Source organism: Phyllobates terribilis, unplaced genomic scaffold (genome assembly GCF_046119375.1).
Source record: "Phyllobates terribilis strain yellow unplaced genomic scaffold, ASM4611937v1 Scaffold_9__5_contigs__length_417890890, whole genome shotgun sequence".
NCBI classification, from domain to species: domain Eukaryota; kingdom Metazoa; phylum Chordata; class Amphibia; order Anura; family Dendrobatidae; genus Phyllobates; species Phyllobates terribilis.
The window spans coordinates 386,252,628-386,267,426 of record NW_027362769.1 but is presented as its reverse complement, the minus strand read 5'-3'; the positions used below and the strand labels follow the sequence as shown (position 1 = coordinate 386,267,426).

Sequence of the window (14,799 nt, the reverse complement as noted above, 5' to 3'; positions counted from 1 at the left end):
CCATTAGGATCTGCTTTAAAGAAGTGATATGAACTTTCATTTTTTTTTTACCACCAGGCGTTTTTGAAAACCTCTTCACGTAGAAAAAAACCTTCCAAGTTAAAATAGAAAGGTTTTCCAGGCATTTTTAAAAGTATTTTTTTAGGCAGATCCTCTCCAAAATCCTTCTTGAGCGCATGCACATGAAACTCTCTGAGGTTTTTCAAGGTAAAACCACTTCAGGAAACCGCCAGCGTTTTTTTCCTACGGAGGCTTCACTAGCAGTTTTTTCCATCACTCATCGGAGCGGCTAATTCCGCTGGCGTCTTTTCTCTTTCCGAACACTGAAGAGCAAGAAAAGACTGAACATGGGCACAAATGTTGTTTTTACAATCATGGCCACTATGTTTATTTCTGTGGTAGTTTTGCAGCACTTTTTCATGTGGCTTCCAGGCTCCAAATCCTCCTCAAAAAAAACAGTTGCGCCCAGAGACTTTTTGTGGTGTTTTTGGAGCACAAACTCCCAAGTTTTTCAGGAGTTTTGGAGAATTTCGCTCAGAAAACTCAGCAAAAAGACTCCATGTGTACGAAGCCTAATGGCGACGTCGTTTATACTCAGGCGACCTGACAAGCTTTTCAAGAAAAAGACACTTCAGGAAACTCTGGTGTTTTTTTTTTTTTTTCAGAAGTGTCTTTTTGCTGGGTTTTTTTTCCAGTCGTTTCCTCAGTGTTTTTCTGATTTTTGTAAAGTATTTTTTTTATATAAAGGCAAAAACAAAAAGCGCTGCGAGCCGACCTGTGGATTATCTCAGCGACATTTCTATCCCTCAGGCCTGAACCATATGGTCACTGTAGTGTAGTCACCAGCATGTGGACGCGGCCGCGATATGTAAGGCACCTAAAGCCCCAAAACCTGATGTGCGCTGGTCACGATATCTCGCCGGTCACAATGAGACCCCCGCGCTGCACGTCCGGTCACCGCGAGACCCAACAGCTGCACGTCCCGTCACCACGAGACCCCCGCGCTGAACGTCCGGTCACCACGAGACCCCCGCGCTGCACGTCCGGTCACCACGAGACCCCCGCGCTGAACGTCCGGTCACCACGAGACCCCCGCGCTGCACGTCCGGTCACCACGAGACCCCCGCGCTGCACGTCTGGTCACCACGAGACCCCGAAGCGGCACGTCCGGTCACCGCGAGACCCGTCCGGTCACCACGAGACCCCCGCGCTGCACGTCCGGTCACCACGAGACCCGCGCGCTGCACGTCCGGTCACCCTGAGACCCCCGCGCTGCCCGTTCAGTCACCCCGAGACCCCCGCGCTGCACGTCCGGTCACCGCGAGACCCGTCCGGTCACCACGAGACCCCCGCGCTGCACGTCCGGTCACCACGAGACCCGCGCGCTGCACGTCCGGTCACCCTGAGACCCCCGCGCTGCACGTCCGGTCACCGCGAGACTCCCGCGCTGCACGTCCGGTCACCGCGAGATCGGTCCGGTCACCACGAGACCCCCGCGCTGCACGTCTGGTCACCACGAGACCCCCGCGCTGCACGTCCAGTCACCCCGAGACCCCCGCGTTGCACGTCCAGTCACCGCGAGACCCCCGCGCTGCACGTCCGGTCACCACGAGACCGGTCCGGTCACCACGAGACCCCCGCGCTGCACGTCTGGTCACCACGAGACCCCCGCGCTGCACGTCCGGTCACCCCGAGACCCCCGCGCTGCACGTCCAGTCACCCCGAGACCCCCGCGTTGCACGTCCAGTCACCGCGAGACCCCCGCGCTGCACGTCCGGTCACCACGAGACCGGTCCGGTCACCACGAGACCCCCGCGCTGCACGTCTGGTCACCACGAGACCCCCGCGCTGCACGTCCGGTCACCCCGAGACCCCCGCGCTGCACGTCCAGTCACCCCGAGACCCCCGCGTTGCACGTCCAGTCACCACGAGACCCCCGCGCTGCACGTCCGGTCACGAGACCGGTCGGGTCACCACGAGACCCCCGCGCTGCACGTCTGGTCACCACGAGACCGGTCGGGTCACCACGAGACCCCCGCGCTGCACGTCTGGTCACCACGAGACCCCCGCGCTGCACGTCCGGTCACCCCGAGACCCCCGCGCTGCACGTCCAGTCACCCCGAGACCCCCACGCTGCACGTCCGGTCACCACGAGACCACGGCGCGGCACGTCCGGTCACTGCGAGACCCCCGTGTAGTAAACCCGTACCATACGGACATGTGACGGTGACTCATGTTCACGTCGGACATTTGATAATCCAGCACTTACGCCGGATTAAAGGATTGTCTTTGCTTCATTATCGCCGTTCCCACGCATCTGAGCGGGTGTTATGATATTTGGCCAAACGATCGAGTCTGATCAATAACGTAGCGATTATTTATCGCCGACGGATCGTGACATCACATGAAAGACGCCAGTGATGTCACCACTCAGGATATGGTAGTAATCAGGACCACCCCCACTGCCTCTCTCTAGGAGGTGGGAGGGGCCGTGACCTGCCCTTGGTCACGTCCCACAGATCTGAGGACACTTCCGAGTCCCAGCACCACCTGAAGATTTGGTTTCGTGACGTCACTCCTAGCGCAGGCTGCCGCCATTTTGTAGCCCCGCCCCTTTCCTCTCTTTCTGGAGAAGCAGCCGCCAGGTAGGCAGCCGTGATCCCGCCCTCAGCCACAGACGACGATTGCTATTGGCCATCGGCTCCCAGTTTCCCGTCGTCCTATTGGTCGCCTCCTCAGTGGAAGCCCCGCCCTTCCTCTTCTTGCCGCGCGCTGAGGAAGGCGCTCTATTCCATTGGCCAGAACGAGTCAGCTGCCGCCGAGCTGATTGGTTGATTTGTAACTCCGCCTCCCCCCTAGTCGGGCTGTTGCTATTCGTCACCGGGAGTCCACGCACAGACGGCGGCGGGTAGCGGTTGGAGCGAGTGTGAGGCAAGCCTCCGTTCTCCCGGCAGGCCCTCCTCCTCCTTCCGCTCGGTTACGCGTTCTCCCGCCAGTGACGGAGCTCGTTATTACTTTCTTACTACTATGCTGAAGCAGCCGCAGTCTTCTCAGGCCACCCGCAAACCTGCCACCACAGCAGCGGCCATGGCTGTGTCCACGCCAGGAGGCGGCCCTCCCGGGAGCCCCAACGGCAGCCTCCCCCCGGCCGGGAGCCGGATCCAGGAGAGGCCGGGAGCGGGCAGGTAAGAGGCTCTATTGCCGGTAACGGAAAGACTGCGGATGATTGACGCGCGGGGCGGCCAATAGCGCGGGAGAGGGGGCGTGTCCGAGAGTCCCGGCGTCACGTGGTGCGAGCTGACTGCTTCCCCGTTACCGGCTGTGCGCATGCTCCGACATCCTCAGGCCTTTACAGCACGGATCCCGGTCCCTGCCCCGACCGCTGCCAGTGCTGCCCTGCTATCACCGCTGCCCCGGCCCAGCAGCGGAGGGGGATGCAGCTTCTCCCAGCAGGGGGCAGTGACCTGTGCAGGCTGCCGGTGCCCGCGACCTGTGCACCCGGGGGTCTCTGACTGCTCTGTGCAGGGGTCGAGGGTCCGCTCCGCCCGATCGGCAGCAGATTACCGGTAAACTAGATTTACCCCCGTCCCACATAATAGAGCAAAAAAATACTCTGGGGGTGTACTTTTTTTTTTTCTTAAACCCCGGCCGTTCAGCTCTATTTTTTAATTTATCGAATTGCAGAAAAATATTTTACTTAGAATTTTGATCTGTTAATGGAGTCGCTTCTGTCAGGAGGTTTGCATGGTGTTAGGCCCAGTGGACCCCCCCCCCCCTGCTATGTGCTAGGCCCAGTGGACCCCCCCCCCCCTGCTATGTGCTAGGCCCAGTGGACCCCCCCCCCCTGCTATGTGCTAGGCCCAGTGGACCCCCCCCCCCTGCTATGTGCTAGGCCCAGTGGACCCCCCCCCCCTGCTATGTGCTAGGCCCAGTGGACCCCCCCCCCTGCTATGTGCTAGGCCCAGTGGACCCCCCCCCCCTGCTATGTGCTAGGCCCAGTGGACCCCCCCCCCCCTGCTATGTGCTAGGCCCAGTGGACCCCCCCCCCCTGCTATGTGCTAGGCCCAGTGGACCCCCCCCCCCTGCTATGTGCTAGGCCCAGTGGACCCCCCCCCCCCCTGCTATGTGCTAGGCCCAGTGGACCCCCCCCCCCCGCTATGTGCTAGGCCCAGTGGACCCCCCCCCCCTGCTATGTGCTAGGCCCAGCGGAACCCCCCCCCCTGCTATGTGCTAGGCCCAGCGGACCCCCCCCCCCCCCCCTGCTATGCGCTAGGCCCAGCGGACCCCCCCCCCCCCCCCCCCTGCTATGCGCTAGGCCCAGCGGACCCCCCCCCCTGCTATGTGCTAGGCCCGGCGGACCCCCCCCCCCCCCCCCCTGCTATGTGCTAGGCCCGGCGGACATTATAGGGGTTTTATACAATCCCTCAGCTGCAAGCAGAGATCTATGCACGGAGATATGATGAAGGGGCCGTAGGAACCAGTGCGGGGGTCTATAACACACTATACAGTGAACTGTTTCCAGGGTGCAGAATCCAAAAATCTATACAGATAAATACGGGGACCTGATGCCGTACCAGAGATCCTCCATTCTTTATACTGCAGGCCGCATCCTGAGAACAGGTCCACTTAGGTGGGTTGACACCGGGTCCGGTGGGACACTCTGCTGTTCTAAGGTCACGCCCGGCCTTGCTGACGCTGGCTGTGTACCTGTACATGGACCGCAGTAGTGATCAGACCACACACTGCCCACTATGGGTCACTATGTGGTGGTGATTCCCTGCAGGTCAGGAGAAGGTGATAGTCTCATCATCTCACGTGCACTAATGGTCGGGGGTGAGGGTGGTTGTGCGGTGGATGATGGGTGGAGTAGATTTCCAGGCTATAGTGCATCGTTGGGCCACCAACAACAATTTTGTTAATAATAATAAGATGATGCATTAAACATCTAGAGCCGCTTACCCTTAAGTAGTGATATCGCACAAGCCCTTATACCGGTAGATAGGGTGGTTTAGCTTCTTCCCAACACGCGTTTCGCATTGCCTGTGCGCTGCTTTCTTAAGGGAAGTGGTAGTATTGCCCTTCCAGGACCTTTATGTATCATAGCAACCGGTCACATTGGGAACCACGTGACCGGGAGCTAGCTAATGGCTTCTGTCTGCGGCACATGCACCCCTGGTAAGACACGCTGCGCACCCGGCAGTCAAACCCACGGGAGGGCAGGTGCCGCTCAGGAACGAGCAGACGCTGCGCGGGCAGGAAGGCGCCCAGCCGCGTCAGGGAAGCGTAAATCCAGGGAGCACACGCGTACCAATGCGCCACCAATGATGCATATATGTAAGGATCTGGTAAACCTTTCTAGATCTGCTATTGTGGATATATATGGCACCCATAGGGAAACATAAATAAAGCCCATGAAACAGCAGTATACATATGGGAAAACACATACATTACTTATACATAAATACAATATACATCAGAGGTCTTCCAAAAAAATGTTTTTATTCGACGCCTCCTCTGACTTCCTCCGGACATTGCGCTGCTGTTGACTCTCTATTTTTGCATTGCAGGGGTCGGAGCATAGTGAAGGGTCTTCAGCCTCCGGTAAGTCAGAATGTAGTTATTTCAAATACTTATCTCGTGGTTTCCATGTCTAATGGACGATTGCTGGGATCTGATCATTCTTTCCCTTTGGGAGATGCTGAGTATCTATCCCGGGCGGTTACTGCTGGGTTAAATGGGACAAATCTGCAGATGTACCTGATGTTAAAGGATACCAGTCAGTAGCAACAACCCCCCTGAGCCGTCTATATGAGCGCACAGGTCGTAGGAAGCTGAATATAATGACACATTGATATGTGAGCCGATGTCTTATTCCAGAGAAATACACAATTTTCTTAATATGTAAATAACTCTGCAGGCGGAGTCTCGAAGGTCTATTGCCCGCCCATAGATCTTACCACCTGATTTACATATAAGAATCATTCTTTCTCTGGAATAAAACATCACCGATATCAATGTGTCATTTTATTCCGCTTCCAATGACCTACATGTCCACATATAGGTGCAGCTCGTGTAGATACCGTGCTTGGTGCTCGAGGCTTCTGTGGTGCCGTCCTCGGGTTATGGCTGATCAGCGTTTCCGTTCTTTCTCTTCGCAGGTCTTCGAAGGCATTTATAATAATTCCAGGATGCTGCACTTTTTAACTGCTGTAGTGGTAAGTAATGGGGGGCAGAGGGGTAAGTGACTGTATTCGGCCTGGATGGCAATACCGAGTGATGGCACAAGGTCCTAGGGGCTCATGCCCCTCAGCCGTACATTATTCTCAGGCACCCTGGTCTATGTATAATGCGGTGCCGCCGCCGTTGAATCTGCAGATATAGATAATAAAATACGTTTTCTCTTTTCAGGGCTCGACGTGTGATGTGAAGGTGAAGAACGGGACCACGTACCAAGGCATCTTCAAGACCTTGAGCTCTAAGGTGAGAGGAGCTGGTGATTCTGGTTGTGTATTGATGGCAGTCTTCTTGTTCACACCATTTACATGAACCTTCTCCCCCCGCAGTTTGAGCTGGCAATCGACGCCGTGCACAAGAAGACGAGCGACCAGGTGCTGGGGCCGAAGCGTGAGGAGATCGTGGATACCATGATCTTCAAGCACTCGGACGTGATGCTCGTCCACTTCCACAATGTGGATTTCAGTTACGCTACGAAAGGTAAAAGGCGCCTGTTCACACACGAGCCGCTTAACCCGAGCCTAATGGTGCTATATTACGGGCGCTTGCTCCCCAGTAGACAGGAGACATCTGCGATTGATGTTTGTGAGCTGCTGCTTCGTTCCTTTTGTCTCTTTAGCGTGTTGCAATCCCGGATGCGTCCTCTTCCGGTCAGTAGTTTTCCAGAAATGGTGTGACCCTTCCGTCCTTTGCAGATAAGTTCACGGATTCAGCCATCGCCATGAACTCCAAGGTGAACGGGGAACACAAGGACAAGGTCCTGATGCGCTGGGACGGAGGAGAGAACAGCGACGACTACGACCTGGACTCTGATATAGTAAGTACCCTAATGGTCATCAGAAACTGACTGCTGGGGAGTGATGGTCTTCAGCGAGACATCAAGGAAAGAGACGTCCTCTGACAAGTAGAGAGAGGTGCTCTGTAGGCAGCCGGCATCCTCTCTGCTGGCGAGCGGTGCTCAGTAGGCGGCCTCTCTCCTAACGCCTAGACCTTTTAAAATAAACTCAAGACTGAATTGTATAGTTGAAGGGGCGGGGTCCTCTGCAACACAGTATTTGGGGAGAGGAGTAAGATACACCAATGTGATTACTGTTCTCTCCTCCTTTTGCAGTCCAATGGCTGGGATGCCAACGAGATGTTCAAGATTAATGAGGACATCCATGGGGTGAAGACCACGTATGACAGCAGTCTGTCCTCATACACGTGAGTTGTGCTCCTCGTGTAGGTGACTCCCGCCGCCCTCGTCCCTTGCGTACTATCTCCGTCCTCGTCTTACAGAGTACCTCTAGAAAAAGACAACTCTGAGGAGTTCAGGCAGCGGGAGGCGCGGGCAACCCTACTGGCCCGGGAGATTGAGTCCAGTCCGCAGTACAGAGCGCGGATCGCCATAGAGAACGACGAATGTCGGACAGAGGAGGAGAAGCACAGCTCAGTGCAGAGGCCCAGCTCTGACCGAGACAGCCCCAGCCTCGGCTCCAGGTCAGTGCGATTGTCTGCAGCATGGGGGCAAAGATGGTGGCATCTGTGATCTAAACATTTGTCAATGCTGCAATCTCCTTTTATATTCATTATTTGCTTTTTATTTTTCCTCCTTCAGGGATGGAAAGTACAATCCTCTACCACAGCGAGTCCGAGACGGATCACGAGGAGCCCTCCGAACAAACTCCTCCAGAGGAGGCCGGTCCGGGATGGGGATGACGTCCCGCGCGCCCCCTCAGCATTATCCTGACACCAGCTCCAGCCCCGTCCCTGAGCAGCGGGGCATAAATGGCGGTAAGACCTGACACATGTGCCCCGTTGTGTAGGGCTAACCCATATGGGCTCAGGCTGCAGCCACAAAACCGAAGTACCAGGTTACTGCAAACGCAGGATGTTTCCTGAATTGTCTGTCTTTTTATAGGGCCTTCAAGGATGTCCCCCAAATCGCAGCGTCCTATCCGATCCACCAAGCCAATGTCCTCTCCGTCCAGCCGCCCTATAGAAGTTTCTACTTCCCCATCAGGTTCTTGTTTTGCTTATGAGCTGTTTGATATTGTTGCAGGTTTATGACTCCTGATTGCTAATCATTTTTCCTTTCCAGGTTCCTCCCGAATCTACACCCCCCTGTCTCCAAAATCCGCCTCCTCTGCGAGCTCCATGGATTCCTCTTCTCAGTCTTCGACCCCGGATCCCCGACCTGCGGCTGAGACCAGCATCTCCATCAAACCTGCGTCTCCGAAGAACGTGGCTCCCAGCTTGGAAGGTGAGGAAACATTGGCGGCCGCTGAGCCGGGGAGGTCGCCTCGACCACGTGTGTGGGGCTGGAGAAGAAAATAACTGAGGCTTCCATGGTTTTTGTTTTCCTACATGACTATGTATCGCACATAGATTATATCAAGCACCTGATGACACTGTGACACTTACACCTGTGTAGATGGTATATATCTGTATTTTATACCCTTTGCTGTGCCGGGTGTCACTTTGCCACTGTTTTGATCTGTATCACACAGTTTTTATATGTAGATTATAAAGTGAATAAAATCTGAAATATTGTTTTTCTTCTGCTATCCGAATACGGACCCGCGGCTGCCGGGCAACATATGGAGAGCAAATGTGGTCATGGTGCAATATACAAGTTTCCATAAATCCTTGCAGGGACCCCTGATTCTCAGCGCTATGTAGTCTTGTTACTGTGATTTCATTGCACGAGATGACCTTTTCTTTCCAGAAACTTGCACCCATGTCTGGTATTGTAATTCGGCCCCGATGCAGTACCCGACACAGCCTGTATACAGCAGTGGTGCTGTTTAGGGAAAGAGAAGGCAGGGGAATGTGTGTGACAATCATTTCATGGTTAAAGACCACGTACAAGTGCAAACCGCAGGAGGCAGTGTATAAAAACTGACAGGTGGTAGAGACGCAACTGGCGCTTGTAGGGGTTGCAGGACGGTGGTCACAGGCACGTCAGATGGACGTCCAAGTGCGCCAATTATTGCTGTCCTCCGACAATCCCCGCTGACTGAGGACGCAGTCTTGGAGGAGAATGGTGCGGGGCTGCACACTTTGCCCCCTTTGTCTCAATTCTTAAGTGGCATTGATCAATTTATCTATTTTGTAAGATTCAAAGTTTTTCAAAAAAAGTGCAGGACCTCACGGGGGAGGGGGCTATCCTTTTTTTTTTTTTTTCAAATTTTATTTTTTTGCCATAGCGCTGTGTTAAAGATAGAATTTCACTGTCCTCTTTCTTCCTGTCTAACTTATTTATTTTTCTGTAGGTAAAGATGCCCAAGCGCCCGTGAAAGAGCCAAGCCGGACAATGGAGCTGAGCTCCCCGTGTGAGATTGCCAAGCCGCCATGTAAAGGTGTGTGTGCGCATGCATAGGGCCCGGCCGGCCTCCATCGCTGCAGACTCTGTACTCCTCTCTCTTCCTCCTCGCAGTGCTGCAGACGGAGCAGAAGAGGAACCAGCTGGACGAACTTCGCAAATTTGGAGCCGAATTTCGGGTGAGTTAATGCCGCATGGGCAGGAGGTGAGATGTGAAGTTGAGACGGCAGTCCAGGTCTGTGCTGAGGTCCTCACATGGTCGCCATCTTCCTATTTGCATCTTATTTCTTGTCCAAGCCGATGCTCTGAATAATGTTCCTTTTTTTTTTCTTCTTCAGCTCCAGGCGACTCCATGTCCAGACACCTCAATAGATTCCTTCTCGAGACCAAGGGAACAACTAGAAAGCAAAATGGCCCCACTGGATCCCGGTCACTCAGAGATCCCCGAATCCCGTGACCTGGGGCAGAAAATCCCAGAGTCGGTTGAAGAGACCAAGGAGGAGCAGCGTATGTGTGAGAGTAATGAGCACCAGGAAGAGGCGGCCAGTTCTGCTGGCAAAGCGGAGGCTGAGGAGAAGGAGGAGCAAGTGGTGTGCGAGTACGTATACTGGGGGTAAGGTCCGGGACAGCGGGGCGAGGAGCCGCCGCCGAGCTGCAGGCAGGTTGTTCCTGTGCCGTCCAGAAGTGACACTTGGCGGTCGCCATACTGAGAAACGTCACTGGCATTCTAGAGGTTTCTTGTCTTAACTTTTTTTTCTTCTTTTTTTTCTCGTTAGCCAAGTAAAAAAATCCACTCTGAATCCCAACGCTAAGGAGTTTAATCCCACAAAGTCCCTCCTGGCAGTGGTGAGTACAGCTCTTAGTCTCTCTCTGCGGACCCCCATTTGAGTGTCTGGTGTGGGATCTCCAGTGATCCGCAGCTTATTACACCCTCCCCGCACCTTTTCAGTCCTGATCCTTGATGACACTTCTTCTAAGTCTCTTCCTCATGTACGGTATTTTTTCCAGAACAAAGCGACTAGCACACCCACATCGCCCAGTCCCCGAAGCCATTCCTCCACTACCACCATCCCGATGCTGACGGCCGGCCAGAGCAGCGTCTACAGCCCATACATCTCCTACATCCCCCCACTTCACATGAGCCCGGCCGTGCAGGTGAGACCCCTGCTCTATGACTAAACCCTCTCTGTCAGCACAGGACTAATCTGCAGGTTTGGGAGTTTAGTTATCTCTTCGGTCTTTTCAGGCTCCTCAGATGTATCCGTACCCGGTGTCTAACTCTGTGCCCGGCCAACAGGGAAAATTCAGAGCAAAAGGTAAGCGCCGAGGGTACGGCAGAGGTGGCCCAGTAACGTTACCTGTGGTGGCCTGGCCTCCGCACATCGCCTCTCATCCTGACGTTCTGCCTTTATCTCTCGCAGGTCCTCCCCAGCGATCTGACCAGCAGAACTCTGCCAACTCCATCATGCAGGCAGCGGCTGCGGCCGGGCCTCCCCTGATGGCTGCTACGCCCTATCCTTCCTACATCTCCTATAGCCCCCAGCAGTTCCCTGGACAGCCCACCATGATGCAGCCCATGGCTCATTACCCCTCACAGGTGAGGGGGCGGCAGGTCCTGCCCATGCATTCACGCTGCTTTCTCAATGTTTCACTAATCTTTTTTTTTTTTTTTCACCCCTCTTCCAGCCTGTGTTTGCTCAGATGCTGCAGGGTAATCCTCGCATGATCGCATCCGGAAACCATCCACAAGCCTTAGTCTCTTCCTCCAACCCGCAGTACCAACCCACCGAGCAGCCCACCCCCCAGACACTATATGGTGAGCGGAAGGACCTGCAGTTTTGGGGGTCGGCTCCTGGTCTGATACTTTGTTAAATAAACGCTGCTTCTTGTCATTCCAGCAACTGTGCACCAGTCCTACTCGCACCATGCGGCTCAGCTGCACCCCCAGCCGGCCAGCACCCCCACCCAGAGCTCGCAGCAGTCGCAGCACGCCAACCCCAGCCCCGTGCAGGTGAGTATTGGTGCGGCCCCTTTCTCCGCGGCCCATCAGATGGCTATTGGTGTCTGATCCTGGTCTCCTTCTCTCCAGCACCAGGCCGGCCAACCTCCGCACCTCGGCAGCGCTCAACCCCAGCAGAATCTGTACCACACAGCGGCCCTGACGGCAACGCCAACCTCCCTGACTCCTGGACCCACCGCACAGTCCCCGCAGAACAGCTACCCCCAGCAGGCGGTGTATGCTATCCATGCCCACCAGCAGCTGCAGCACGGCTACACAAACATGTCTCATGTCGCCCAGGTAATGCAAGAATACTGCCGAATTATAGGGCTTCTCTAAAACTGGATTCGCCCTCCGAATATCTGTTTCTGTCCCCAGGCACATTTACAGACTGGCGTTACCGGAGCACCTCCCCACCCCGGGGGTCCTCACCCACCACATCCCGGTGCCCCCCACCCTACACCCGTCATGCTCCTGCATCCCTCACAGACACACGGTGGCCCCCCACAAGCTGCAGTTTCACAGACCGGGGTATCCACCCAATCTCCATATACCTATATACCACATCCCCAAGGTGAGTAAAGCGGGAAGAGCTAAGACGTCACCCAGCATCTCGTGTCTCCATGGTAACAGACTACAAACAGACATCGTGTAGTCAGATCCCAGCACTCCTTGTTGGCCCACAGGATGGAGCCGACTGCAGGACCAGACTACAGTTTGTAGTCTGTTACCATGGAAACGCATAGGTCTTCATAAAAGCTGTATACACTTATTTTTACCCCTTTTTAAAAAAAAAAAAAAAATCACTGGTGATGAGCTGTAAACTGACCTTTTAGTAATTGATGTGAAACTTTTTTTTTTGTTCCAGTTCAGTCTCATCCGTCCCAGCAGCTTCCATTTCATCCTCCCGGTAACTGATCTTCCTGAGCTGTGACTCCGACCTCCAGTCATAACCCTATAGCCAGTCCTGCCTCCGGGGCCCGGCACGAAGACCTCCTGAGGTGACGGATCTGAGGGTCCTGCGGGGGTCTGCACCCAGGTCCTGCGACAATAGGGTGGACGACTGCAGCCACTTGGAGGGATCACCAGAGGTGGACGGTGCGGCTGGAGGCAGTCTGTCCCCTTATCGGCACCCGGAGAATGTTTGTTTTAGTTCTTTGGTTTATTAATGCAGCGGAGGGGGGAGGCGCGGCCCCTCTCTCCATAGAGACTGGAAGTAAAAAAAGACACAAGATTTTATTTTTTATTTATAACTATAAAAATCGGGCAGTTTTGAGATGGTCCACTTTCATCTCCCACCCTTCTCCTTCATCTCCCCCGGTTTCCCCCCTTAACTTGAACGGAGTGATGGACTACTTTTACTTTTTATTGAATAAAATATTTAAAAAAAAAAAAAAATTAAAAAGCCGACAAAAAAACTACAAAATACAAAAAACACAAAAATAAAGTTTTTAAACTAAAACTCTTGATCTGGTGGATTATTCCAGTAGGTGTGTGGTGGAGAGAAGCTGGTGTCACTGTGCCCCCCTACTCCTCCCGTGCTGGCATCACTGTACGTCCCCCTCCGGTCCTGTGCTGGCATCACTGTACGTCCCCCTCCGGTCCTGTGCTGTGGGGGTCTGTGCTGGCATCACTGTACGTCCCCCCTCCGGTCCTGTGGGGTCTGTGCTGGCATTACTGTGCCCCCCTGGTCCTGTGCTGTGGGGTCTGTGCTGGCATCACTGTACCTCCCCCTCCGGTCCTGTGCTGGCATCACTGTGCCTCCCTCTCCGGTCCTGTGCTGGCATCACTGTGCCTCCCTCTCCGGTCCTGTGCTGGCATCACTGTGCCTCCCTCTCCGGTCCTGTGCTGGCATCACTGTGCCTCCCTCTCCGGTCCTGTGCTGGCATCACTGTGCCTCCCTCTCCGGTCCTGTGCTGGCATCACTGTGCCTCCCTCTCCGGTCCTGTGCTGGCATCACTGTGCCTCCCTCTCCGGTCCTGTGCTGGCATCACTGTGCCTCCCTCTCCGGTCCTGTGCTGGCATCACTGCCCCACCCCCACCCCCTGGTCCTGTGCTGGCATCACTGCACCCCCCTCTACCCCCTGGTCCTGTGCTGGCATCACTGCACCCCCCCTCTGGTCCTGTGCTGGCATCACTGCCCCCCCCCCACACACCCCCTGGTCCTGTGCTGGCATCACTGTACGTCCCTCTCCGGTCCTGTGCTGGCATAGCTGTGCCCCCCTGGTCCTTCACTGTACGTCTCCCCCCCCCCCCCCCCCCCCCTCCGGTCCTGTGCTGTGGGGGTCTGTGCTGGCTTCACTGTACGTCCCGTCCCCCCCCCCCCCTCCGGTCCTGTGCTGTGCTGTGGGGGTCTGTGCTGGCTTCACTGTACGTCCCCCTCCGGTCCTGTGCTGTGGGGGTCTGTGCTGGCTTCACTGTACGTCTCCCCCCCCCCCCCCCCCTCCGGTCCTGTGCTGTGGGGGTCTGTGCTGCCTTCACTGTACGTCCCGTCCCCCCCCCCTCCGGTCCTGTGCTGTGCTGTGGGGGTCTGTGCTGGCTTCACTGTACGTCCCCCTCCGGTCCTGTGCTGTGGGGGTCTGTGCTGGCTTCACTGTACGTCTCCCCCCCCCCCCCCCCCCCCCTCCGGTCCTGTGCTGTGGGGGTCTGTGCTGCCTTCACTGTACGTTCCCCCTCCCCCCCCCCTCCGGTCCTGTGCTGTGGGGGTCTGTGCTGGCTTCACTGTACGTCCCGTCCCCCCCCCCCCCCCCTCCTCCGGTCCTGTGCTGTGGGGTCTGTGCTGGCATCACTGTACGTCCCCCTCCGGTCCTGTGCTGTGGGGTCTGTGCTGGCATCACTGTACGTCCCCCTCCGGTCCTGTGCTGTGGGGGTCTGTGCTGGCTTCACTGTACGTCTCCCCCCCCCCCCCCCCCCTCCGGTCCTGTGCTGTGGGGGTCTGTGCTGGCTTCACTGTACGTCTCCCCCCCCCCCCCCCCCTCCGGTCCTGTGCTGTGGGGGTCTGTGCTGGCTTCACTGTACGTCCCCGTCCCCCCCCCCCCCTCCGGTCCTGTGCTGTGGGGGTCTGTGCTGGCATCACTGTACGTCCCCCTCCGGTCCTGTGCTGTGGGGGTCTGTACTGGCATCACTGTACGTCCCCCTCCGGTCCTGTGCTGTGGGGTCTGTGCTGGCATCACTGTACGTCCCCCTCCGGTCCTGTGCTGTGGGGGTCTGTGCTGGCATCACTGTACGTCCCCCTCCGGTCCTGTGCTGTGGGGTCTGTGCT

At 56.0% G+C, this 14,799-nt stretch overlaps 1 protein-coding gene across 3 annotated transcripts; it reads left to right on the top strand.

The window, feature by feature from the left end:
• Positions 1-2,832: 2,832 nt before the first annotated feature.
• On the top strand, positions 2,833-12,999 carry ATXN2L (ataxin 2 like). Of its 3 annotated transcripts, none has more exons than XM_073648628.1 (23): positions 2,833-3,185; positions 5,568-5,601; positions 6,159-6,215; positions 6,409-6,480; positions 6,564-6,714; positions 6,930-7,051; positions 7,346-7,437; positions 7,513-7,713; positions 7,832-8,007; positions 8,135-8,236; positions 8,315-8,476; positions 9,489-9,575; positions 9,653-9,717; positions 9,877-10,136; positions 10,315-10,384; positions 10,547-10,693; positions 10,785-10,854; positions 10,960-11,135; positions 11,225-11,354; positions 11,437-11,549; positions 11,628-11,837; positions 11,916-12,111; positions 12,406-12,999. In XM_073648628.1, the coding sequence occupies exons 1-23, from the start codon at positions 3,028-3,030 to the stop codon at positions 12,453-12,455; spliced, it is 2,901 nt and encodes a 966-aa protein (XP_073504729.1). In that variant the 5' UTR covers positions 2,833-3,027; the 3' UTR covers positions 12,456-12,999. The 3 variants fall into 3 exon arrangements, with proteins under 3 accessions (XP_073504729.1, XP_073504728.1, XP_073504727.1); XM_073648627.1 differs by lacking the exon at positions 2,833-3,185 and adding an exon at positions 3,296-3,566; XM_073648626.1 differs by lacking the exon at positions 2,833-3,185 and adding an exon at positions 3,296-3,566 and having other exon boundaries at positions 10,764-10,854.
• Positions 13,000-14,799: the final 1,800 nt, after the last annotated feature.